A 27,467-nucleotide genomic window follows, 5' to 3' on the forward strand; every position below is an offset into this window, starting at 1 on the left:
TAAGAACAGTTAGCATGAAGCCTGCCACGGCCATACAGTTTGTAAGCAATATAAGTCTCTGTGTTTACTTGGTTGGGTCTGAACGGCTGTGGGACTGGCAGGTGACAGAAATTTGTCCTGACTGTGGGCCAGGCAGGAAAACTCTAGCTACATGCCACAGTTGCTTAGGCAGAGGTAACATACAAGAACTCTTCTAAGACATTTTATATAAGGGAAGAATCAGCCTGTATTGTCTGTTTCATGGAGTTGCAGCAGTCCAAATACACAGGGATGAACACGTGGTTAGTAAAACACAAGAGGCTCATTGGAATCTCTTGTTCCATAATTATACCATCACATTCCGATTGGTCATCCACACGAAACTGTTGGCCTCTAACAAGGCTCCTGGGGACATTCTCAATGGGTCGAGGGACTCAGTGTCAGGAGGGCCTACAAAAGTCACCCTGGGCTTGAGAGCTGAAGGACTGGAAATCAATGGTCTCAGTAACATATACAAGATCTTAATTTGCCACTTTTAATGTGGTTAATCTCACAGAGAAGGTATAATAGCAAATAAAAAGCCACTTAAAAGATCATAAGTGTACCTGTAAAATGAAGGCATGTTTGTCCAAAACCAAGCTGGAGCCTTGGCACAGTGACGCCTCCCACCACCTATGCATCAACTCTCAGCTCTGCAAAAGGCCTTGACCTCTCATTCCCACTCTTATACCCACAGTGACCAGTGCTGTAATTGGCACTCACTCTGCACTCAATGAATACTTGTGGATGAATGAATGTTACAGTGGATAGTTACAATGAAAAAGGATATTATTACTTTCACTAAAAAAAAATCATTATTTGGAAAGTTCTTTTGCTTCATTTAGAGTTAATATCTACTTGACCCAAGATACTATTTAGGTAGAATTAAAAGAATGCCTTCTGATTTTATTTGCTTATTAATATATGCATTTGGTCATTAACAACGTGCTAAGCAGTCAAAGCAAATAATTACTTTTCTAGTCAGCTAAATGAGGGAAGCAACTTACTGCATATTAAAAAATTGTAACTAGCTTTAAAACATTCTGTTTAATCTCAGACAAAATATTCAAAAATAGGTAAAGTCCTCTATCTGGGTGAGCTAAAACCCCTCAACACAGCCCACATCTTCAGAGGAGATTATGACTTCTGATCCAGTCACCTTGGATATAAAGTGTATGTTCAGGAGTTTGCAGGTTCACATTTTAAGATTTTCTGACCAATGGTTAGGATTGATCATAAAAATGTATCTTTTCATTTATTTGTGTTCAGTATATTCTATTTAAGAAGAAATGTAATTGCAAGAAAAGCTTTCATTTTACATCTGATTTTGAAATGTGACTGAATATATTAACATAATTCAGAACAAGTTGGTAAACATCCACGAGGACATATTATATAATTCCAGGGAGTCTCATGATACCCTGAAGCCACTGAACAGAAAAATGCTAGTTTTGTGTCATGTTCAAGGGTCAACAGGACCAGACCTTTGCCCACCGTGTGGTCCAGAACAACAATACCAAGCTGATGGCACATGGGGCCTTATCACCCTGAAGATATCAGCTAACTGCAAAGCAGACCATTTAGAAATAACAATAATGTGATGGGTCAATGAATCCATCACCTTAGTTTGCCTTAGTATGTCAGAAGCTAAGGCCGATAGCTATTTCTACATTGTAGTATCTTAACACCTGTGAACCTTTGGCCATAAGTCATTAAAAAAAAGGTCAAGTTTATGAGTGGCTAGTATTTAACTTCACTACAAAACAAAGGACTATTTTCACAAATATATTTCTGTATGGAGCTGCCCAGATGGTCAGCTCTATTGTACAGGTAGGGTGCTGCTGTCCCCATGCCATGTGTCTGGATCCAGAAACTCCAAAGTTGTTACAGGTCTCTCCATTGCTCAGCTCTGCTTTCTAGCTACTATGCAGCCCCAGGCTGTGTTGTGCTTTTACATTCTTGCTGTTTCTGTGGATTCTTGGCTCAAAAACTGAGAGCCTGAGGTACGGGCATTGTCTCCTCCCACCTACTTCATCGCAAGTGGGTAGGGAGCTGGTAGCCCAGGCTCCTGGGTTCTAACTGAGGTGACTGTCTTCTGTTCTCTCTTCCTGTTACTTTTTTATAGGCCCAGTCCAGGAGTCATCAATGTAGACATGGCCACATGCATGACTTTGTGTAAGACACCAGTGAAGAGAGACAAGAACACTCCTGAGAATTTCCCCTGCTTGTTGTTCTCCATGAATGTTAAAAACAAAACAAAACAAAAAACAGCTCCAGCTGCTCCTTTTCCATCACATCTTCACTCTGGGTTTAGTTCTGGACACACGGGTGGCCAGACAGTAGGAGCTGGATACTGATCACTGCAATGTGCCCAGCTTTTTGCAAAGCATCTCAGCTTCTGGAGCAGTTAATATAAGTAAAGTTAGACAAATGCAGATATCCCCAGGCACTGCTCATGATTTCTACCCTGGTCTTCAAGACACTTCTGTTATAGCAAGAGAGACATGGGCAGGGAAGGGGAAGAGGCCAGGGCATCTACCTCTGCCTCTGATGAGAAGGGACACTTTCTACTTGCTTACATTTGATCACTAGGTTGAGGGCCTGTCTGAGACAGAAGGCTACTGAGTGTTGGAGAGAAGGAAGAGAGTTCCAGAAATTTCCAAGCACTTCCACCTCCTGTTCTCCTCCTCACTTGCTCCTTTGCTCTTCCCTCCTGCCCTCCCCCTCTCCTCCTGTGAGCAAAGCAATAGAAGAGATCAGAACACACGGTAAAAGCAGCAGGCCACACAAACAGAGATGCTCAAGGCCCAGCGTCTTACTTTTCTTTAGGAAAACCACCCATTCTTCAGACCACATGGCCGTAGTAGAGCTAACCTCACAATTTAGTTGTGGGCACATGTAAGTCAGGTAAATGTGGTCTGTGACTCTGACTGGACCATCCAAAATAGGTCACTTTGTTTCTGTTGTGATTTCTATAAACCTAGAACTCCTAAGTTTATAGCCACTATCTAGAGAGCCTGACTGCAAATGAAGTCAACTAAGAGGAAAGCATAGCTGAGAGATGGAGAGATCAAAATCAGATAACAACTTCTGAGCCCCTGGACCCGGATATACCTAAAGCAACAACACACATGGGAGAAACAAAGTGTAAAAAGCAAAGCAAGCAGGGTTAGAGAGACGGCTCTGTGGTTAAGAGCACTGGCTGCTCTTGCAAAGCACCTAGGTTCAATTCCTAGCAGCCACATGGTAGCTCACAAAAGTTTGGAACTCCAGTTTGAGAGCATCTGATGCCTCTTCTGGTTTGTGCAGGTACTGCACACACAGTGCACATACATACACGAAGGCAAAACACCCATAGACATAAAATAAAAATCTAAAAGGAGAGACAACTAAAGACGGGACCAGCTTACAGTTACAGATTATAGTTAAAAATTACAGACATGGTGTGTGGAAATTGTAATGTTTGTCCTTGGAAACATAACAAGGTGTCATAGGGGGTGTATTTTCCTACTAAGCTTGAATCACCAGAAGTGTAACCAGGCCTAATTACTGTTATTAATTTTGCCAAGTTCTAAATATAAAGTGAGTATGCATTTTCTGATATTTAATGATATCACAACTACTTTGAAGAGTAAGAACAATACCAAACAGAGATGTCTTTGGAGGAAAAATCTACTTTTCCTGCCTACACTTGGTTAGGATTAACTCAAGAAGAAAAGATTACCCATGACAACCCAAAGCTTACCTGGCATGGCATGGATGAGGTCTCCACAAAGAACAAAGAATTTGGGTTTTGGGTTCAGCTTGTTGATGGCCTCAACAGCTTGCTCAGTGAGACGCATCTCCTGCCCCCACTCATCTCCGCCATTGTCACAATCCCCAGTGGACCAGGCCTTCATCAGCCCAAACTGGGGGTCTGCACCTTGGATGAAGTAGAATGGGCCTTTCCATTCCCTTTCCTTTTCTAAGGAAAAAAAAAAAGGTGGGGGAGGGTGATAGAAAATCTGTCAGTGAAGGCATCCAGGTTAGCATGCAAGTGGAAACAATATTTTTCTTAAATTAAATAGGTCATTTTGATACGGTGCTGTCCAAACATACCATTTTCCTGTCACTATCTAGAGGATTTTGATTTAAATTAATTACGCTGGACACCTAGTGTTTCCCAAAGGCCACAGGAAACCACGTGGGTTGCTATAGTCACATACCCAAGCTGTTTGTTTAAAAGCCAGACATCCAAAATGAACCAGAGACCACAACGGAGCACAGTGCAGGAGATATTAATGTTCAGTAATAGTGTTCTAATTGGAATTAAAAATACCCAAAACCAATGCTGCCAGAGTGTTATATTTAAATTACTAGGTAAAGTGCTTACGAATCTTTTCTTCCAGGCTTAATGGCACCATTTGTGCTGTTTTGGGGGAATGCAACAGAATTTTAATTACAAAACTTGGCGTTCAAAACTCTGGCTATGTGGTGGGAGATGTGGCGCCAGGAATAAAGTCTTGAAATCTTGAAATGAGTAGATCAATGTGAAAGGGAACAAAGGAAGGAAAAAAATCAAAGCTAAAATTCAAAGGCAACTGGGTATCAGCACACTGATAGTGAACATGGGAATTTTATTTTTTCCAGTCTAAATGAGGTAGAACTGACAAAAAAACAAAACACTAACACACACACACACACACACACACACACACACACACACACACACACACACACACACAATTGTTATACATGCAAATGGTGAAATAATTACCAGAATCAAATAATTAACATATCTATCACCTCAACCTTTATGTGAGGGTGGTGAGAAAAATTAGTATCCACTGTTAGCAAATTTTAAGAATATAACACATTATAAAGTCACCAAACTTGCAGAACAAAGGGTACCTGCATGTTAACCCATTAGTCCTTGATCTATATCATGGCTGTTAAGTCTATCCACAACCAACCTAAGCTCACTGAAAGCAAGGAGTGGTGTGCATCTCACAGTACAGGACAGAGAGCAAGCTCTACTGAAGGATTCAACTCATATTTATTCAGCCTTTACTGTGTGTGATAGAAAGACCAAGGTGGTTCCCAAAGGTATTGCCTGATAGTATTTACATCTTTTGTAACCTTGGGTATGGACTGCACCTGCTTCCAATAAACAGAATACAGTTAACAATATGTCCCTTCAGATAGAGGCTGGAAGAAGGCCGTGATCTTCATCCCTCTCCTTTCCTTGCTCCATAGTCAAAAGCTGTCATATCAAGCTATGTGCAGTGGTGCAAGCTTTTAATCCTAGTGCTCAGAAGGCGGAGACACATTCCAGGTCAGCCAGGGGCTATAGAGAGATTTTGTCTCCGAAGAAAACAAAACAAAAGTTGTCATACAGTAAACTGCCCTATGGAGTGGCCAACATGACAAGGAACAGAAGGAAGAGTCTGGTCAACATCCCAGAAAGAACTGCATCTTGCGAATGGCCCTGTATGTGGACCAGGAAGAGAGATGTCCATTACTGAGCTTTCGGATAAGAGCAGAGCCTTAACTGGAGCCTTAGCAGAACCCAGCAATGATATACCCAAAGGGGACTCTGTGACAATGCAGGCTTGCTGCTTCACACTGCCGAGGTTCAGGGTAGTTTGCTGATGGCAATAGGTAACTACAAATCAGGCTGGAGACAAGAGTCAAGGGGAGAGACTCTTCCTGAAGAGCTCAATACATGTCATAAATAGAAAAAGAAAAAAGAAACAACAAAACCCTACTAGATGCTGCTTTGTGTTTTTAAAGTTAACTGTTAGTAACATTTTCCTATTATTTCAGTAGTAACCTTTGTATGCTGCTGATTGCTTTTAGCTATGTTCTGATTTCTGAGGCCCTCTGCAGAGCTATTTAAAACATATAAATTAATCAGAAGCAGATCCAGGGGGTGAGTGGCACCCAAGGTCACAGAGTAAATCAACCTGCTGCCACAGTTCAGAAAGTTTCCTGCAGCAAACATTTTAATAAGTGGTTTCCCATGACAAACAGCCAAGAACCTCAAAAAGTCAATAGTCCTTGGCTCTATTAAGATAAATCTTTCATTACATGTTACTTAGTAAAAACTTAAGAGTATCAGTTTTATGATGATGAAGCCCAAAACAAATAGATTTGACTTGTTGATTCAAAAATACAGCTTTCACCTCAAAAGGGAGAAAAGAGTTTATTCTGGAGTCAAATATGAGACCATGTGACCATGTCCAGGAACACAGATTCAAGTGATTCCAAATTCCATTTCCAACATGGAAACAGTTTCATGAAGCTTTTAAATAAAAGAACATAGGCAATCATAAATCAAGATGTTCTTCAAGTATGTTGGTGGAAACATCAGGTAGGCAGTCACAGTGCCGTCATAGGGCTCAGACACTCTATGATGGCATTCTAAGCCTTTGCACTGCTAGAAGCTATTGCTCCGTCTATTCCAAATGATTTAACTAGTGGCCACAAAGACATTAGGTCACATATACAGGAAGGGAATAAACGACTCCTAAGTGGGCTAAAGACAGCCAAAGATAATTTAGCTCTGGACTTGCAACATTGCAAACTGTCCATAACTAGTGAGTTAATCAGCTTTGTAGTCAAAGCTTTGCAGACATTCTCATTTCAGATAAAGAAAATGAAGTTCTGCACATTCAACACACACCTACTGTGTCTATCTAATAAAGTGGATGTTAGCTCAGGGTGCTGCACTTGCAAAGCACCTTTTAGGGGTTTGCTCAGGGGTTAATGGTCTTTAGTATCACCTTAATGTGGATCAAGGCCAAACAGTCCAACTGTATGATGACAGATGTGTGCAAACCTGGCACTTGAGCATGGAACCAAAAGGAGCTGGAATTGGAGGCCACTCTGGGCTACATGGTGGGAATTTGTATTTAAAAAGATGATGGCAAGAGACAGCTGAGATAAAGGCCCTTGCCACAGCAGCCTAATAACATGAGTTCAATGCCCTTCTTCTCCAGTGGAGCAGAACGGACCCACAAAAGCTGTCCTCTAGCCTTCAGTTACAGAGCTGACACACAGGCGCCCCCCCCACCACAGTAAAAGTAAATTTGTAACTATATAAAGAACAGGCTGAATTAAAGATGTGGGACTGTAGAAAGTGTGTCCTGGAAGGAGGTCTATTCTGTGGGTCCATCTCTTTCATCTCTCAGAGGGCAGCTTTTTACAAGATGAAGGTGAATTTCAAAGTCCAGGCTTACGCCAGGATACCTGCAGGATGACCTATATGGCACCCTTTCTAGGGCAAAGCTACTATGTGCTTCCCACCCCAGGAAAGTCCAGCTTCTCAAGACCCTCTGGAAGCACTGTCATAGCAGTTCAAGTCATAGCAATTCACTAATCTGAGACCCATTTATGAATGAGTTGATTTACAATCAGAGTTTCTGTCATTACTGAAAAGCACATGCACAGAGACCCCATATGCCCCTGACTTTTCCTAAGAGACTGTCCTCTTAGAGAGTAAATGCCTGACAAGTCTAATTAAGAACTGCCTGGAAATGGAGGCTGGAGGGAGGAGAAAGACATGCTGGCAACAGTGAATATTGTGCAAGGTAAAGAGGTCTCCTGGGATCACTGTGACGTGTTGGGGTCCAGCAACATCAGCAGGAAGTGGGGCCAAGCCAGTCAAACCTCCCAATGACCCGTGCACTCACTGACATCTGAGAATAGCTGGTAGCAGACTCCAGTGTCCTGGGGAAGTGACAGACATGGAGACTTCAGCTCCCCTGCACTGAAACACCACTCTGAGGAGGGCTTTTGGTTTTTAACTGTTGCATACTCGGGGTTGTTCCTTTTTCTGCTCATTTTCTTTTTGTTCCTGATTCTATTTAGCTTAGGTATTTGGTCCTAAACATTTCTTAGTATTGTCACAATTATCACATTTGAAATTGCTTTTCAAAATCAACCCAAGATTATTTGAATGGTAAGAGCTTAATTGAAGAATTCGTTAGTGACTAGCGAGTTCTAATACTTTATTATATCTTTTTATTTATTTTTGGGAGAGGGCACATGTGAGTTTGTATGACAAGGTCAGAAGACCACCTTTGGGACTCAGCTCTCCTTCCACAATGTGAGTCTCAGGAACCAAACACAGGTCCTTCCACAATGTGAGTCTCAGGAACCAAACACAGGTCCTTCCACAATGTGAGTCTCAGGAACCAAACACTAGACTTGGAGGCAAGAACCTTTGCTCACTCAGCTGTCTCACTGGTCCTAGTTCTAACACTTAGCTCTTACATGACACTGTGATGCACGGTGAAACCAGCCATAAGCAAAGACATGTGTACCACACATGAGCACAGAGAGAGGCATGATTTTTCTTGTGGGAGAATGCAGGCAAGAGTTCTAACTGATGACTATGATGAGAATGTGGTCAACTTTGAGACTAAGTATGTGTGATGAGCAAAAGAACACAATATGCTGGTTAAGAAAGCCTCAGATCTGACCCAGATGGCACCTGTGGGAGTTGAAAAGAAAATGGTCCTGAAAGGGAGTGGCTCTATTTGGAGGTGTGGCCTTGTTGGAGTAGGTGTGGCCTTTTTGAAGGAAATGTGCCATGGGGAGAGGGGGCTTTGAGGTCTTATATATGCTCAAGCTATACCTGGTGTCACAGTTCACTTCCTGTTGCCTATGGATCAAGATGTAGGACTCTCGGCTGCTTCTTCAGCACCATGTCTGCCTGCACACTGCCATATCCCACCATGGACTGAACCTCTGAAACTGTAAGCTGCCACCCCAACTAAATATTTTCCTTTGTAAGAGTTGCCATGGTCATGGTCTCTCCACAGCAACTGAAACTCGAACTAAGATGTAGTTGGTTGTTTTTCACTCTTTACTCTTTGAGGGGCATGCCACCCAGCTCCCAAATAAATACACATGGAAACCTATTATTTCTTATAAATGCCTGGCTTAGCTTGGCTTATTTCTAGCCAGCTTTTCTAACTTTAAATTATCCCATCTACCTTTTGCCTCTGTGCCTTTTCCTTTTCTTACTTCTGTATATCTTACTTTCACTCTTACTCCATGGCTGGCTGTGTGGCTGTCCCCTTCTTTTCTTGCTCCTTGATCTCTCTTGCTTTCCTTCTACTTCTTCTCTCTGCCTGCCAGTCCCACCTATCCTTTCTCCTGCCTAGCTACTGGCTGTTCAGCTTCTTATTAGCCCAATCAGATGTATTAGACAGGCACGGCAACACAGCTTCACAGCGTTAAACAAATGCAACATAAAAGAATGCAACACATCTTTGCATCATTAAACAAATGTTCTTCAGCATAAACAAATGTAACACATCTTAAAATAATAGTCCACAACACTAAGAGAGCATCAAAACAAAGATATATAGTCCTTACAAATACTTGATATAAAGCTCTGGAAAAGTGTACAGAACATTTAGCATTAAATCATAATAAAGCACATATTTGTTTAATTGAAACACATAAGACAGCCATGAATAACAATGTCCATAATGAATGTAATTTTTTAATCTCAACTGCGTATAATGAGTACATGTATTGTATTCATGTGTGTATGTACAGGCTTAAGTGTGCTGCAGTGTGTGTAGAGGCCAAAGGACAAACTCAAGTATCAGTCCTTGCCTTCTACCTTGAGACAGGGACTCTGTTCCTTTTCTGTTCTATAACTGGGAGGGAAAGGGCTGCTGAGGATTCTTCTCTCCGCCTCCCATGTCTCTATAGAAGTGCTGTGATTATAGACCCAGGTACCAGTTTTACATGGATTTGAGGATTCAGACTCATGTCTTCACACTTGCACAGACAGTGCTTTATCTACTGAACCATCTCTCCGGCCTGCTCATCAACAAATTCTATTAGCTCTCTATTGCTAGGTGGCAAATTACCAGAAACGCGGAAGCTTAAGACAGCACACATCTCATAGTCACTAGGGGTCAGGAATCAAGCTCTGCTCAGTCTGCCCTGTGGTCAGAGCCCCTCATAAGCAGCAAACAGGGTGTTGGCCAGTTTGGAGGTCTCAGCTGAAAACTCATGAGAGCAATTCTGCCTCCAAGCTGCAGGCTCTGTGGCAAGTGGACCTGAGCGTATGAATTAACTAGTTTTGCCGCAGGGGCCATCCTTGGTTCTTTGGAAGCTCACGGCATAAGAACTTGCATTACCAAAGCCACTGGGGAAAGAATCTGCTAGCAACAGCATGTTATAACTGTACATGACACAGCCCTGGATGTGACCCCCGTACCCGTGTCCCTTCTGGGGAGCTCTTTATCACAATGTAGAGCAGCCAACACCAAGGACAGGGGACCATAATCCCACAGGTAAGGATTCCAGGAGGCAGGATGGGGGGCACAGCCGAGTCAGCCATACACACTAATATAAAGCTCTGGGCTACATGGTGACACACAGCTGTAACCCTGCCCTGGGATGAGGCATTCAGGTTAGCCTCAGCTACATACAGTTCAAGGCCAGCCTAGGCCATACAAGACATTATCTCAACCAAAACAAAAATAAGCAAGCAAACAAACAAAACCCAGGCCTAGCTTCTCATGCACTTAATCAGTTAAATTCAAGTTTGCTACTGACTTTCTAGTACTGAACAGAGTTAAGCCCATTTATTTTGGCCCATCCACAGGAAGCTGGAAAGCTTGGCCACAAAGGCTACCTGAGTTATGACAAGTTTCTAAAAATTGACTTAGCCAGTTTTTTTATTCAACCAAGGTGTGATACTGAGTGACAGCTAGTATTTTCAGGACTGGAGTTCACACAGTGAATACCTTCTGCCCAAGAGCCCTTGAGTTTCTCTGGCTGGAGAGATGCACAAACTTGGCTGCTCAAAAGTCGTTGCTCTCCATATAGACATTTTGTCTCCAAAAAGTTCCCTTCAAACAGAGTGGCTCAGTAAAGGAGATGGACACATAAACTAAGGCTGGCGAGGCCCAGCACCATCTCCCAGTAGTCTGTGATGCCCGCAGTCCCTGCCAACATCGTGGGGCTGACTCAGGGTACGGCTGCTGCCCAGACACACAGTTTCTGAGGCTGTTAATTGGGGAGCTCCTCTAGACATGCCAAACTCAAGGTCTGGCTAGCAGATGTGTTCTATTGGACCTACACACTGTTTATAAAATTTGAAATCTGTTGCCAACATTTTAAATTTATATACATACATACATGTATGTATGTATAGGTATGCATGCCTGAATTTCTTAATTCTCTTAGAAAATTGGCCACACTGTGCTCATATGACACATGCCAAGGATCGGCTGCAACTATGTGATCCTTCTACATGCCCTCAAACTTGTTCTAGCCCACACACAGCCAACTCACCACCTGGTTCCCATCTACGGAAACCCTTCTACTTTGCTCAAGGTGAAAAAGAGCAGACCCAGAAAACATACAAGGAGTAAAAGCAGGATCCAATGTCCTATCCACCCCAGTTCGGGATCAGGTAGTCACACAGCTGACATTACACAGAAGTCACAAGTCCATACCTCAAGGTTGCCACCAATTTCTAAATCAAACTTTTAACTTAAAAATATTTTTTAAAGAAAAAGCTTTGCCTTATCAACCCAATTCATCTGTTGCACCCAGTTACAAGGTCTGGCTAAGTCTGATTTCTGCTGCCTGATAAGAGACTATCATGGCAACCATCTTGCAAAATTAAGGAATTAATAGTAGATCTCGGGAGATAACAAACTACTCACAGAAAAAGCCTCTGAGATTTTTCAGCTGTTTAATCAGGTGCAAGGCAGTAACTTGACACTGGGATGAATCTTAAAAGCCTGTAGGAATTCACACACTGCCTCCCTATTAAGCCTTCCTATGAGACTGTTTACGTGCTAAATCCTGCTGAAAGACAGACATTCAAACTGCAATTCTCTGTACAGTTTGCACTTTCTGTATCACAAAATAAATTTCTTCTTGATCTGTTTCTGCCAATATATTTCCTCGTGTTCACTTTTATTACCATTTGGGTATATTTGCCCATTGTTGGTGGAAGCTGACTTTTAATATATTCTTAAAATTAGAAACATTATAGATTCTTTTGCTATTGCCTGCTAGTCACTGACTATAAGAAATGCAGCCCCCAAAGCAAAGAAATCACTGTTCTCACCCCATGAGTAGGAAAAGGCTAAGGAATGACACTGTGTCACTAATGCCTAATGCTGTAATAATGTATGCACTCATGATATGGTACTTAAAAAGAGCCTCAAATAACTAAAGGTAAAAAAAAATGGATAAACAGATCTCTTAATTTTTACAAAGGGGGAAAAAATAAATCACACTTTCTGTCTTAGCTAGGGTTTTCATTGCTGTGAAGAGACACCATGACCTTGGCAACTCTTATAAAGGAAAGCATTTAATTGGGGTTGGCTTACAGTTCAGAGGTTTAGTCCATTATCATCATGGCAGAAAGCATGGCAGCATGCAGGCAGACATAGGGCTGGAGAGGTAACTGAGAGTTCTACATACGGATCCCCAGGCAACAGGAAGTGAGAGTGACACTGGGCATGGCTTGAACTTCTGAGACCTCAAAGTGACACACTTCCTCCAACAAGGCCACAGCTCCTAATAGTGCCACTCCCTATGAGCCAATGGAGCCATTTCATTTCAAACCACCACACTTTCTAAGTTGAGTTTGGTTAAACACAACACAAAGCGTCAGACCCTGGCTGAGCAGTCTGATTAAGAGGCCTCAGGCAGGACTACCTCACATCATTACAAGGTACAATGATTTAAGAATTCAAGGTGTTGGTTCCTGTTAATTTAGCAAACTCAAAATAACACATGACTGGACAGCTAAAGAATTGACTTTAAAATGGTCAGAACATAGTAGATAGGTTTATTTTTCTGCGGATGTCTAAATGTTGAATTCGTACAACATTTCTACAGTTCATGCATTTCACTCACAATTCATGTGTTTTACTCATCCTGGTTCCTCCCCTAGTTCCCTAAGTTCTGCCTCCATCATCTCCAGTCCCTTAGTCTTGGGATCAGGTCTTTAAGCTCACACAGGCAGTCAAGCTGCAGCATTCCTTTTCTCCATCACCTGCCCCAGTCTTCCCGTCCTGTACCACAGCCCCCTGGGGTCGGCTCTCTCCTGTTCCTTACAAAACAACTCTGCAAATCCTCTACTCCAGTCCACCCAGTTAGCAGCTGCCACTGTGCTGTTCCCAAACCTTCCCCCATCACTCCCCACCCCAGTGAGCCTTACTGCTCTGACTCTCAATAGCAGGCTCATGGCTGCTTCTCTCTCCAGAACACATGTGTCATTTAGGCCTGTCTTGAGGCTGGCAGGTAGCAAATACCTGATGACAACAAGGATGAGTGGAGATGCCACCGGGCCCTGGCTCATTCTGACACTGGGGAACTGGAATATCTACCACAGGTCCAGCCAGTGGCTCTACACTCAATGGACCAGATGATTTTAGGACATTTTAACACCCATACCATTGATGATTTTAACATAAAATGTCTAGACATCTCTAAATGTGAAATGGGTGGTTGTATTAGTCACTGTCATTGGTGCTGTGATATACACTTGACAAAGGGACTTATAGAAAGGTTTGTTTTGGATCACTGTGTGAGGGCACAATTTACCATAACAGGAGTCACAGTGGCAGGGGCTCGAGGCCTCTGTCACATTGTATCTACAGTCTGGAAGCAGACAGTAACAAATGCTAATTTCTCACTTTTATTCAGTCAGTTGCTCCAGACCATGGTATGGTTCTTCCCACACACAGGAAGTGTCTTCCTATCTCATTCTGGTTACTACCTCACAGGCATGCCTCTTTGGTGATTCTAGGTCCTGTCAAGTTGCTAATCAATCTTACCTATCATAGTGGAACTACTAGAACACAGGAGGTAAGAGCTCGGCACATTGCTGACATCCACTACACAGGCCAGAACCACCCTATGGCAGCCAGTAATGGCACGATGCCAAGGCTGAGAAACCCTACTCAAGACACACCATAGAACCCCTACAAGATGAAGCACTATCTACCTCCTCTCACATACCCACACTTGCCATCCCTCCAAGGGCTGCTCTCCACTCTGGCAGCCCTTCCTACCAAAGGGATCATCTACCTTGGCCAGCCCAGCTGCTACCTCCACAGAGCCTGTCTTTACCCAGGAAAGCAGATGCCACTCTGGCCCCTCCTTTCATTCAAACACATAAGAGCTGGGCATGATGGTACATGCCTGCAAGCCCAGCATAGAGGAGGCTGAAGCAGGAGGGTTATGACTCTACACAGTAATACTGCTTCAAAAGGAGGGAAGCACACTATATTCTGGACATGCCTCTGTGGTGTGGGCAACGCTAGACACTCAGCAGAGGACACTGCAGGCAGGTCCTGTCTTCTGAGGCCTTCCAGAACAGTGGGGAAGGTGGACAGAAGGAGGTTATTTGACACCAGGCTTGTGGGATCTTAGGTGTAATTAGGATAGTCACAAGGCAGAGTGACTAGCAGGGTGCTGGGGAGGTCACACTCCTGGGTGGGGTAAGGCTAGAACAGGAAGCTGGATTAAGACCACAGAGGACCTACCCTTATCTGATCCGTGTACTCCAGCTTCTGAGTTTCAAGAGTTCACGCCCCAATCCACTTCTATTCCTTACTAACTGTAACACATTCAAGCTCCTTACCCTTTCTGGGATTCAGTCTCCTCATCTGCAGAGAATGAATAAAGGCAGCTCCTTGAACGAGGCTCAGGGTAAATGGTCCAATGTGAGCTACCTACAGTTACAATGATTACCATTCGGAGTCACCGTGATTTTTGTCTTAGTAGAGACAGGCTCCTGGAGTTTGAGCCATGTCTTTGTCCCCATGAAAACAGCAGGTGACATTTTAGAATGAGTATCTACATGCCTTGTCCCCACACCCTTACCTTTCCTATACCGTAGACACTGTGCTGGTTATAAAACAGCACAGACAGGAGAGCCTGCCTGGAGGCTGCTAGGTTAAAGAGCAAACGCCAGCGAAATACAATCTCTGCAGCTCCTCCCGGCAGCGATCTGTGAAAACGGTGAATTGCAGTCTAAATGTCTTCAGCAAAATCCCTTTTCTTCTCAGGGGACTGATCTTATCTCAGTGGGGAAAAAGTTGTTAAACAATACTCATCACTGCTCTGCGACTCTTTCTAGTCTAACAATAGTCTCATCATAAAACAGCCAGGCTGGCTGTGGCAGATGACGGCGTCCTTCCACACTGCTCGTCCGGGGGCCGGGGGCTGGGGGCTGGGGGCAGCTATGAGGGTACAGGGTCCTTCTTCAGGACGGTGGGATGCAAAGTGGACTGCAGTAACAGCTGCACAACTCTTTGCATGTGACAAAAAGCACAAACCATACACCTGAAAGGGGTAAGCATCCAGTATTTGAAAAGTAATTTCAAAGTGTCCTTCAGGGACTGATTCTTCTCCCCAAAGGATTGGCCATAACAGTTTTCCTCAAAACTGCCAAATTATTTGTCTCAGGCACCAGGGTGAATTTACCCTGTTTTTAGTTGAAGTGCATTAAAAACAAAAAATGGTTTTGAGACACAAAGACTTCTGAGTCGAGGCTTGGCGGGCACACTTACCACCCGTGAATGAAGACCTGCCAAACCCGTTGGAGACCAGACAAGAGGTGGGCCAGGATTTCTTGGCTAGGGTGTCTCTTAGTATCACTGGCTTTGGCCAACACAGTCTTAGACAAATTACAGGACAGTAAGACATCTCCAGAACCTTATTGTGACATTTGGGGGTGCCTTTTTTGGGTAGATGTTGGCTATACCTTTGCCCCATGTCCCTATTTCCCTACCAAGATGCAAGCAGCTGCTGACTCGCTGGAGCTTGAGGGAGACATGGAAGTGGTGTCTTCTCTGGGCAGGTGCAGCCCTGCAGGGGTCAAGCTGGGCAAACAGAGTCTTGAATGAAGAAAGAGGGTAACTGTTCTTGCAGCTAAGGGCACCTATCATAAGAAGAAAGTGCATTATGAACTGTCCTAAGTGTCATCAAGAAAAAGAATGTGTTAAAGTAAGTAAGTGTTGGGGACCTAATTTATAAGAGATGAGCAACACAGTCTTCTTCAACTATAACCTGAAGGAGAAGACATAAGGAAGAAAAACAGACAGAGAAGACCTAGTCTGGGGGTGACAGACCCCAAACTTGTTTGAGGCAGTCATCTTAAGCTAGTGGTGTAGCCCTCTGGGAAAATACTCGCCTAGAATGTGGGAAGCCCTGAATTTCACCCCAGTACTACAAACAAAACTCAACATTTTCCAAAATGGTTGCTAAAGAGACTTCAAGGGCAAAAGTGAATGCACAAAGTTGCTGGAACTGTTCAAGTGTGAGCTAGAGGTGGCCAGGGTTCTTGTGGTGGCACCTGGGTAGGAGAACGGTAGACAAACTAAGTGCACCCTCAAGGATGAATGCACAAGACCAGGGATAATTTGCACAGGGAAGAGATAGACAATAAGAAGACCACTAAGATCTCTCAGCTTCAGGTGAACAGGTAAACTGGAAACACTTGTAGAAAGAGCAGCCTAAACAGATGGAAACCTTGCCCTGCTCCAGTGTCACTTGTCATTAGAGCGAAGGTCTCTGAACCTGCCCATTCACTAGGGTAAGAACCTACATCACAAAATGCCTTGGTACCTCTATATGGGAAGCCATCACAAACCAAAGTCAAAGCATATTTGATCACAGCTGTGCCTTAAGGTACATCAACGAAGCTGTGCCCCCATTTTATAAATGAGGACAGGTGACATTGGCATGTTTTCTCTTCTCTTTCAGAAGGCTACACAGAGTGTGGTCACTTATTCTTTGGGTGTCTGACTCACCTGCACACCAAACTTGGTTGCTGGACAGAAGGCCAGGCATTCCTAGGCTACTGGGGTCTGCCGTTGCCCTAGCCCTGCACCAATGCCCCTTCCTCACTGGAGACTCAGCAAAGTTCAGATTTGGGTAGTGTACAGAAATAAAAGCTGTCTGTCAGCCTCCTCTGGTGAGTGGTCCACCGGGTGCCGGGAAGGTCTGGCCAGCACTCTGGAAGACTTCTGCGGCAGACTGTGACTGCCAGCCAGTGGCTCAGACCTCAGTGGCACTCACACTTCTGCCCTGGCCCCACAGTGGCTTGCTTTGACTTGTCCCCAGTCTGTGGATGTTGATGCTTATTTTTAAATTGCCTCATTTAATGAAATGCGTGGAGCAGAGGAACATGGAGAATTGTTTCCACCTCTAAGCATGCCTCTAATGAAAATGAAAGTTTTGAGGAGAGATTCAATAAAAATGAGCTGGTAAAAATAAAGCACCAAACAGGAAAAATCTAAACCTAAGAATTCCCCATGTAGAGTACTTCCAGGGGCGGAGGGAGATTTTATTGACTACATGTCTATGGAGAGTGGGGTGCAAACTGGAAAAGATTCTTGCATTGGTACTTAATGCAAAAATGTCACACACAAGCCCATGTATATATCCAGGCTGTCTTAGGGTTTCTATTGCTGTGAAGAGACACCACAGCAATTCTTCTAAAGGAAAACATTTAATTGAGGTGGCAGCTTACAGTTCAGAGGCTCAGTCCATTGTCATCATGGTAGGACATGGCAGTGTATAGGCAGACATGGTGCTGGAGAAGTAGCCTAGTGTCCTACATGTTGGCTTGCAGGCAACAGAAAGTCGACTGAGACACTGGGTGGTGTCCTGAGCATATATGGGAGCTTGCTAATAATTAGACCCTTCCTCTATATCATAGACAAATCACCTTGAAACTGTCCAAGGGGCTGGAAGTATAGCTCAGTGGTTGAGTCCTTGCCTAATGTGCTTCAGGAGTGGGTTCCATCCTCATTCCCGTAAACTAATTTCCTTAACTTACTTTATTATTATGGGGGTACCCATGTGCCACAGCACACCTACAGAGGTGAGAGGATAATTTGGGGGAGTCTGTTCTTGCCTTGCACCTTATTTCTGAGGCAGGCGCTCTTGTGTTTTCTGTGCTGCATACTCCAGGATACCTGTCCTGCAAGCTGCATGGTCTGCAATTCTCCTGTCTCTGTCTCATGTCTTCCTGCAGGAGTGCTGGCGTTACAGACATGTATTATATCCAGTTTTCTCTGTCGGTGTCAGGTATCACACTACAGTCATCTGGCTTTTATGGTAAATGCTTTTACCCAGTAAGCAAGCTCACTGGCCCTTTGAGAACTTAAAAAAAACAAAAAACAAAAAACAAAAAACTTGCCGAAATATAAGAACTGTTAACCATAAAATATATTAAATATTGGATTAAATCTTCATTATCTGCAACTTGGGCAAAGAAAATGTTTGTAGGTGTGACATGATAAACGAAAAAGTAGATCAACTGGATTTCATCATGAATGAAAAGCTCATCTAAAAACAATTCACAGTGTGGAAGAAGGTGCCTGTGCATCATACATTCAGTAAGGAGGGGTCTGGTCCAGAAACAAGAACTCTTTTGGCTCAATTATAAAAAGACAACATATTTTAAAATGGCTAATGAGCCAAGTAAATATTTCTTCTGAGATCTACCAGTGGCCACTGAGCACACAAAAAGGCATTCAGTACTATCAGTGTGGTGGTCAATCAACTTCATTTGATTTAATGAATTATCATGGAACTACACCTCTGGTTCTGTCTATGAGGGTGTTTCCAGAAAGGTTTAACTGATGAGAGAAGATCAGCCCTGAACGTGGGTGACACCCTTCAGTGGACTGGAGTCCCAGACTTAAGAAAGAGGAGGGATATAGGCACAAGCATCCATCCTCCATCTCTGCTTCCTGAATGTGGGTGCAATATAAGAAGCTGCCTCACACTCCTGCTGCCACAGCTGAGATCCCTTTGGTACCACACCTCCAATTATGAGCCAAAAAATAAACCTTCTTCCTTGAGTTGCTTTGGCTAGGTATTTTGTCCCAGCAATGAGAAAGGTAACTAATATAATCAGCCATTAAGAAAATACAAACCAACACCACAATGAGTTTCTAAAACATTCCTAGGCGAAGCCAACCAGGAAAGTCCACATAGGATTCCAATCACAGGAAAGGTCCAAATAAGACACGTCTGTACAGGAATTTAGTAGCTATGTGTGAAGTGTGGGAGTGGAAACAGACGAAGATGGGCACAATGCTGCTTTAAACTACTGCATGTCTGTGTCACTCTGTAAATTTATTGAAAACAAGCTGTAAGCTCAGTATAAATGAAAGTTATGGTAAATAAGTTCCCAATGAAGTTTTTTAAAAATAAAACCACAGCCCGGTAACTCCAGCACTGGGGAGACTGAGGCAGTAGGCTCATTAGTTCCAGATCAGCTTGGGCTAGAGCCTATCTCAAATAAACAAACCAAATAGTACAGTTAGAAACCAGTTTTTTGAAAAGTGTGATCTTTTTAAACATGTAAATGTGCACTGATCACTGGATCCCTTGGCTGGTTATTACACTGAGGAAATGAGAAAGGACTGACGTTCCTTTAGTCACAAGAACTTCCTTCGGCGAATTAAATTAGTTCAGTTATTTGAACGAAGCAAAACAAAGCAAAGATGTCTTGTGAGCAGGCAGCTCTTAGAGGCAGCGAGCTCTGAGAACTCCAGCATCAGGCCAGGTAGCATGTAAGTAACAGAAAGCAGATGTGAAGACTAGGAAGCAATTTAACTGGTTACAGTGTAGTCAGGCCAATAGTCACTGAGTTCCAGCTCACCTGGTTAATAGCTTATTGCTCAGTTATCACCCCAGGGCCTTCCACAACCAACCCCAAGTCCAGCTACTGTGATTAAACACTGTATTGATTTAGGCTGTTGGGCCAAATCCGTCCACTCCCACAGCTTTTATTGAACAGAATGGTCTTCAAATAAGAAAGAACTAATTTGTCCTAAATGAAAAGGCACAATTGGAGCTCTCACTTCATCTTCTGCCCGGTTACAACTGTTTAAACCTGATTATTTCTACTGAGAATCCACTTATTCTCTCCAGTGAGAGGATTTACAGGAAGGACCAAGAAATGTTCAAAATTAAGTCAGTTCCTACAAGGCAGCTGCAGAGGGGCAAAATGTCCAGGAAAACAATCTTTTATTTATTATTGTTTAAAATACAGTCCTTTAAAAATTATTACTTTTTTATTCTTTTATTTCTGTGCATACCTATGGGTTTACCTGTGTGAGTGTATACTCATGTATCTGGGTGCCTGTGGAATCTACAAGAGGGTGCTAGATCCCCTTGACAGAGTTACGGGTGGCTGTAAGCCACCTAACCTGGGTGCTGAGAATTAAGGCCAGGTCCTCTAGCAGAGCAGAAAATGTTCTTAAATGCTGAGCCATCTCCCCAGCCCCCCAAACAATCCTTTAAAGGAAGCTACCCAAGAAGGTGGAAATTTCCGATGGGGGACGGGGTATCAGGAAAAATAAACTTAGTATCTCAGAACAAATTACACAGTTTTATTAATTTTATTATTTATTTTGTGGGGGTGTGGTTGCACATATGCCACAGCACACATCTGGAGGTCAGAGGACAACCTATGGGAGTTGGTTCTCTCCTACCATGTGGGCTCGGGCTCTCAGAATCAGACTCAGGTTGTCAGACTTGGCGGCAAACACCTTTACCCTCTGAGCCATCTTGCTGACCCTTAAATATAATTTTTAAATTCACCTTTGTCCTGATTTCTCCCTTTCAGAATTCCTTCAGAACAGACACAGTAAACCTCTGAGAAGACAGTTACATGCAGAAAAAAGTCCTAATTAGGATATGTCAAGAAACTATAATTATCAATTTGCCTAATTAAAATGAATAGCTGAACAGGGGCTTAGGAACATGAACTTCCTCAGGTGAGAAATTTACATTTTATTTCTTATAAACCCCATCAGCAAAGCCTAGCAGATTATGTCAACAGGATGGTTGAAATTGAGACTCACTTACCCAACTCCTGGAGAAACAGAAGTACTGTCCCTCAAGGATCTCACCTCTGGGAGGGATGGTATTTTCATTTCATTTGGGGGATAGGCAGCTAACTGGGGACTGTGAGCACAGTGTGAACTAGGGACGTGGCTTGAATTAACTGAACTCCTTGGATGGTCGTGTGAGATCTGACTCTACAGACAGAGTAACTGGACAGCCCTGGGGGCACCTGTGAGTCAGCAGCTCAGCTTATACTCACATACATTCCGTGGCACCGGACACCATGTGCCTTCCTGCCTAAGCCTTCCTGCCAGGCTTAGGTGCCAAGACTGGCTGCTGGTTTTTCCAGAATTTCTGGCTGTTTCTACTTTTGGACCTTTGATGTACGCTACATTCGTCTGACTGTAAACACACAGCACAGACAACACACAGGCACTACCCACTGTGGTACACTGTCCCCCTTCACAATAATGCCTCCAAATCTTAAAGCAATGAACCCCATCCCTACTTCCCTAAATGTTCTGAATTCCAGATAATATCTCAAACCCACTTCTGACGCCAATCAATGTCCCACCCCCTCACCCCCACCCTAGTCATCAAGCATGGCCAAGTACTTACAATCCTGACTCCTCCCACCGCAGTGGCTACTGGGTGCCAGGGATTACTACTGGGTGCCACAGCTCTGTGCCTAGATTTGGAGCCTGAGGACTGGGAATTTGTCACCCCCTCTATTCCCCACAACTTACTAGAGTGAAAATGAGACATGATAAGTGTTTCAGACTTCAGCAGGAGACTCTCCTGTCTGCTGAAGGGAACATGGATGGTATAGCCCTCTGGAAGGTAACACCCAGTAAATCTGGGAGTAATTACACCCTATAACCCACACCCTTGCTCCTGAAGAAATTCTCCTATGTGTCTACAGAAGGCTTATTATGACATTGTTAACAAGAATGAAAAGCAAATAACCAAATGGTCATTGTACCAGTCAGGACCAAGGAAGAAACAGTTAACATACTAAAATTAGGAAAATTCCCGGGTCATCTTCAAAGGGATTATTTGGGATGGTTGAATGTAAAGAAACTATGAGGGATAGTTTAGCAGCCAAAGATAGAGCCACAATCACTCAGATGTCTCAATCTGGAAAAGGAGTCTGAGAAAACAGACTGCTGAGAGAAGCAGGGCTTTCAGAGGAGGAATACAGCCTGCAAAAGGGAACCCTGGAAGGACACCAAGTGCAGGAATAAGTGTGCTGGTGTTCTGTTTTCCCTTCGCCCTGATCTCCTGTGGGAGCTCTCCATTGGCTGAGTCTCTTCCTTGCCCAGCTCTCAAGTCTTTCTAAGGAATAGGGCAAAGAGTTCATTGCTGCATGTCCATAGAAGTCACTCTCATAGAGCACTGTGGGAAAAAGAAAATTGGAGACAGAAAGAGAGAAGAAAGATACCAAGTTGGAGAAGACTCAGCATATCCAGTAACAAAATGTACAACACGTATACTCAATCAATGGAATATGACCCAGGAAGGAAATGAGGAGAACTACTTACAGTAAAATGGATGCGTCTCAAAAACATATAGGGAAAAAAGAAACAAACAAAAAACAAGACACATTAAATGTAGAAAATGGCACCATAGCAGATTGTATTTTCCCCCAATCAACCACAAGTGGATTTTTGGCCATGCACTCGTGCAGAACCTTGAGTTGCAAAGAGGGAAAAGAACCAAAGATCTAGGAGAGAACTGGAGGATTGATGTACTTTGGCTAGGCAGCCAGAGGTAAGACTAGGGAAATGAACTTGAAAATAGGATGTGAAAGCTGAGACGAGCCAGACTTTCCAGTCCCTCTAGGGACCGTGAGAGCAGAGAAGAGCCGGTGCCAGGGCCCTCCAGGGTTTGGAACCGGCCTGATTCTTTTTCAGAGCAGTTCAGGCAAATTAGAGGCAGGAGAACGAGGCAAGAAAGGATTGCAAGAGTCAAGAAAGGAGAACTTTCCTGTGGTTCTAAGCTAAGCGCCTGAGAGGGATCAACCCCAAAGACCCAAACAAAACAGAGGGGTACAGGAACCATTCGCGTTCCCTGAGTAGCTCAAGGCTTAGCACCTGTGTTCCACCGTGGGTTACAGAAATTTTCTGAATGTGTTAACGCTCCCTTTGAGGCTAACACCAAGATCCAAGAACGTTACCAGGACCCAGACAGCCTTCCCTCTCTACTGTTATAATAAACAGCCGCAATTGTGGGGTATAAAACACAATCTTACAAGTCACAACTTCTGACACACAGGTGCCTCTCATAAGCTGGCTTCCCATGACCACGGGGTCCAGTTCTACGGATGAGGAAGTCGAAAGATAGGCCCCACGGCAGAGCCAAGGCACGTCTCTGCCATCTCCACCCGACTTCCGTTTCTGTTTTTTTTGTTTTGTTTTGTTTTGTTTTGTTTTGCTTGCAAGGTCAGGGAAAGGCCAGGGTAGAACCCTGCACCGCGAGGAAGGCGCAACCCCTACAGAGGTCCCCTGGTGCCGTGTGTGCAACCGGCGAAGCGGTCCGACTGGAAGTGTGCCCCATGACCGGAAGGTTCCCCGCGCGGAAGGTTCCGCAGCTCTGAAGTGCCCCCTTCCCGGGCGAAGAGCCAAGCAGTACCTGAAGAAAACGCGTCCAGGGTCCTGCCCCGGGCTCTGTGGAAAACATCCCCCGCCTCCGCAGATGACATGGCGAGCGACTTTCTGGTCTTGCCTGGGCACGTTCTGTGGGAGGAGGGAGCGACTCCACACCGCCGGGCAGCCCCGCCGGAACAGTTTCTGGAACCTGCCCTCAGCTCCCAGAGGGACGGGCGGGGCGGGGCCGCTCCGGTGCGGCTAGTGCTGCCTGGGAAGGACAAGGGACATGCTGCCCCTCTGGGATCGACCCGTGCGCCTGGTCAGGGTCCCACTTGCACAGGAGCAGACTTGGTGTTGACGCGTTGAGACCTGGAGTTGCCATATTTAACAAGTATAGGGCCGCTTCGTAATTTGGAATTTCAGATCGAAAACAATAGCAAAAAAGATATAATATAAGTATCTCCCATACAATAGTTGGGAGATACTTATACCGTTTTTTTAAAAATATTGTTTATCTAAAATTCCATTTCAGTTTGATGCCCTAGTTTTTAAGTTGCAACCCTTCCAAGCTGCCCACCATAACCTCGGGGGCTTTAAGGCATCTTGACTGCCTGGACATTGCCACTGTTAACATGTCACTTTTCTTTTGCTGTGCAGCGGGCATTGCCCTAAACACCTTGTGTTTAGCTCAATACCTCATTGGCTTCATTTGGCAGGTGGGGGACTGACACTCAGAGAGTTTACAACTCTTGGAAATTAAGAGCTGTAGGTGAGCAAGGCAGGCTGGGATCTGCCCTGCTCAAAAGCCATGGCGCAGGACCACAGCCCTCACACTTGCTACCAATTCCGATTTCAAAGCTGAAATGTTGAATTCAGATCTCCAAGAAGAGGATGTTTTGATCAAGCTCTACAGAGGTAGTCTTAGGGTTTGCCAAGTTTGTGAAATTCTCTTCTCAACAAGTGGCCTACACCTGGAATGTTTTTGTGGTTAGTGGAGCCACAATGACTGTCCCATGACCTTGAGTCAGCTATAGGTCATAGTGATTCAGGACAGAAATGAGCTCATGTCTCCGTAGTTGGATCCTAATACTACCACTTGCTGTAGGTATGACCTTCAAAATTACTCTGTATCTCAGTTTCCCTACCTATCAAATGAGAACAATACCTAGGGTTATAGCAGTGATTCTCAACCTTCCTAATGCTGCGACCCCTTAATACAGTTCCTCGTGTTGCAGTGACCCCCAACCATAAGAGTATTTTGTTGCTACTTCATAACTGTAATTTTGCTACTATTAGGATTGTTATGTAAATATCTGATATGCAGATGCTCTTAGGTGACCCTGTGAAAGAATCATTTGACCCCTAAGGGGTTGTGACTCACAGGTTGAGAACCACTGGGTTATAGGGTTGGTGAGAAACTTAGATGATGTTATGATTTGAACATAAGATGTCTCTCTTAGGCTCTGTTAACTCCACTGGTTGGGAATAAGACCACTACCAAAATTTAAAGCCAAATCTGAAATGAGCTTTAATTAAATACTGATCAGGATGGGCTCTGGCCAGATCCATCTCTGGGTTCCCAGGAAATAGTCACAAATCACGTTTTGCAGGAGCTTAAAGAGGCAAAACCTCTAATTCACTGCATTTCCCATCAGGTCCTGTCAGAGGCACACATACATCCTACTGTATTTCCTGCTCAGGTACCTCCTGCCCTCTGTGATCAGGCACATCTGGTGCAGATTGGTCAAACGAGCACAGGACAAACAGGAACTTATTCTTAACTGCAAACAGAACTCTTAACCTGCAAGGTAAATGTTTCCTGATTTGGTCTCCCGTTTACTTAGAAAGTGTATTGTTCTTGTTCCTGTTTTGGTCTCACAGCCCATGCTGGACAGTTCACCCCAGCCACTGACAGTATTTTTGGAGGTTCAGAAGATGGCACCAGGTTGGAGAAACAAGTTCTTTTGGAAAGTATGTCTTGGAGATAATCTTGTTCCTAACCACTTCCTGCTGCAGCCTACTTCTTGTCCATTAAGGTGAGAATATCCCCTGCCATGTACTCCCACCTTCGTGATGTTCCGCCCAAGTGCATGGCCCAAGCATCTGAACCGTCTGAAACAGTGTGCTCACACAAGTCCTTCCTCCAAGAAGTTTTTTCTGTCATAGCAATGAGCAAAGTAACAAGTACCAATGTATTTGTATGTCAAAGTGCTTGAAATAATAGCTCTAATGGCAAGTAGTGAGTAACCGAGCCATGGTTATTACTGCTAATCATCATACCTCTGTTGCCCACATACAACGGGACTTAAGGAGGGATCTGAGGGAATGTACAAAGTGGAAGTGAGTAACAGTCCAAGCCCTAATGTTTCCGAGTGGTCCAGCCCCAGCCTTGTTCTCAGGCAGTAACTTTTGCAGCCACAGGTCTCTCAGTTCATTAAACATGTAGATACAGTTCTTCCTTTGCACAGCCCATTTGAGTGGGGCCTTTGGAAAAGGAGAACTGTTACCAGGGATGGATTGGGAGGAAAGGGGTAGATTTTAGAAGGGTGGAAGTCACTGGCTGAAAAGCTACTCCACCCCATGATCATCCTTATAAGGAAATAGAATAGGCGATCTATTTGACTGTCTTAAACAATAGGCCATCCCATCTTTCTCAAGAAAACAGTGTTCAGATCTCTTTTCAGGAGAGTGGAGTTTCCTGTCCTCAGCATGTAGTTGGGTAACAGTGACACCAGCTCTTCCTCAGGGGTTCCTATGACTAGAGCCAATAGAAACATGCCATATACTCTTCTCAGCTTGTGTCGTGTAGCAATTTCTTCCAAGTTGAAAACATTACATCCTAAAGGGTAGCTCCTGTCCTGGACTGTGTGAGTGCCTCCCTCCTTGAAGCAAGCAGAACAATTGTCTTCATTCACACTCTAGGGTATGAGGCAGCTGAGCTTTTAACACTCTCTTTCTACGTTTTGTAGACCTTTTGTCTCCTCCTTGTAACTGGGCTATGAGTAGTCACCCTTACTATTCTAGCACTCGCCATAGCACACCCTTCCAGTCTACCTTCCTCCATTGTTTCTTGGTTGCCCCAGCTGGTGGAGGCAGTTGGTGGCCTGTGAGCCACCTTGGCTTCTTTCCTTTCTTTCTCTCTCTCTTTCATTTTTTTCTTTTTTCCTTTCTTTTTTTTTTTGTTGTTGTTTTGAGATAGCATTTCTCTGTATAGCCCTGGCTGTCCACCAGGCTGTAGACCAGGCTGGTCTCAAACTCACAGAGATCTCCCTGGCTCTGCCTCCTGAGTGCTGGGATTAAAGGTGTGTGCCATTATGCCTGACTACTCTGGATACTTCTGAATTGATGATTTTGAATGAGTTTGTATTTACCTATGGACTTTGCAGTTTTACTTTCCATAGTGTGGTGGGCATTGTATTAGTTACTGTCTTAGTCAGTGTTCTATTGCTGTGAAGAGACACATGACCACAGAAACTCTTATAAAGGAAAACATTTCATTGGGGCTGGCTTACAGTTCAGAGGTTCAGTCCATTGTCATCATGGCGGGAAGCACGGAGGCATGCAGCAAACATGGTGTTGGAGAAGGAGCTGAGAGTTCCTTGTCTGGACCTGCAGGCAGCGGAAAAAGAGGAAGACACTGGGCCTGACTGGAGCTTTTGAAATCCCAAAGCCCACCTCTATTGACACACTTCCTCCAACAGGGCCACACCTACTCTAGCAAGGCCACACCTCCTAATCCCTGTCAAATAGTGCCACTCCATGCTGACCAAGCATTCAAATACAGGAGCCTGTGGGAGGCATTATTTGAACCCCTACAGTTACCTTTCTCCTTGCTGTGGATGTGACAGTTTGTTTGAGAAATGTGTCCTATAAATCTCAGGTGTTTGAATACTTGGTCCCCAATTGATGGCACTGTTTGGGAAGCTTAGGAGATGGGGCCTTGTTGAAGGATATATGTCACTGGAGATGGCCTTTGAGAGTTTAACAGCTTGCACCATTCTGAATCTG

General features: G+C 44.1%; 1 protein-coding gene across 2 annotated transcripts in view; it reads right to left on the reverse strand.

The window, feature by feature from the left end:
* The window catches only part of Cpped1 (calcineurin like phosphoesterase domain containing 1), a 138,892-nt gene extending 115,152 nt beyond the window's left edge, over positions 1-23,740 (reverse strand). Inside the window, exons 1-2 of one of the 2 annotated variants that reach the window (XM_052759516.1) lie at positions 23,503-23,740; positions 3,764-3,982 (exon numbers count right to left, since the gene is read on the reverse strand). In XM_052759516.1, coding sequence (XP_052615476.1) covers positions 3,764-3,982; positions 23,503-23,572 — 289 coding nt within the window. In that variant the 5' untranslated portion in view covers positions 23,573-23,740. The remainder of the gene's footprint in view (positions 1-3,763; positions 3,983-23,502) is intronic. The other variant, XM_052759515.1, reaches the window with a different exon arrangement.
* Between the last annotated feature and the right edge of the window lie 3,727 nt (positions 23,741-27,467).

The sequence above is a fragment of the Peromyscus californicus genome, unplaced genomic scaffold (genome assembly GCF_007827085.1).
Source record: "Peromyscus californicus insignis strain IS unplaced genomic scaffold, ASM782708v3 Scaffold_3__1_contigs__length_106647218, whole genome shotgun sequence".
NCBI lineage: Eukaryota > Metazoa > Chordata > Mammalia > Rodentia > Cricetidae > Peromyscus > Peromyscus californicus.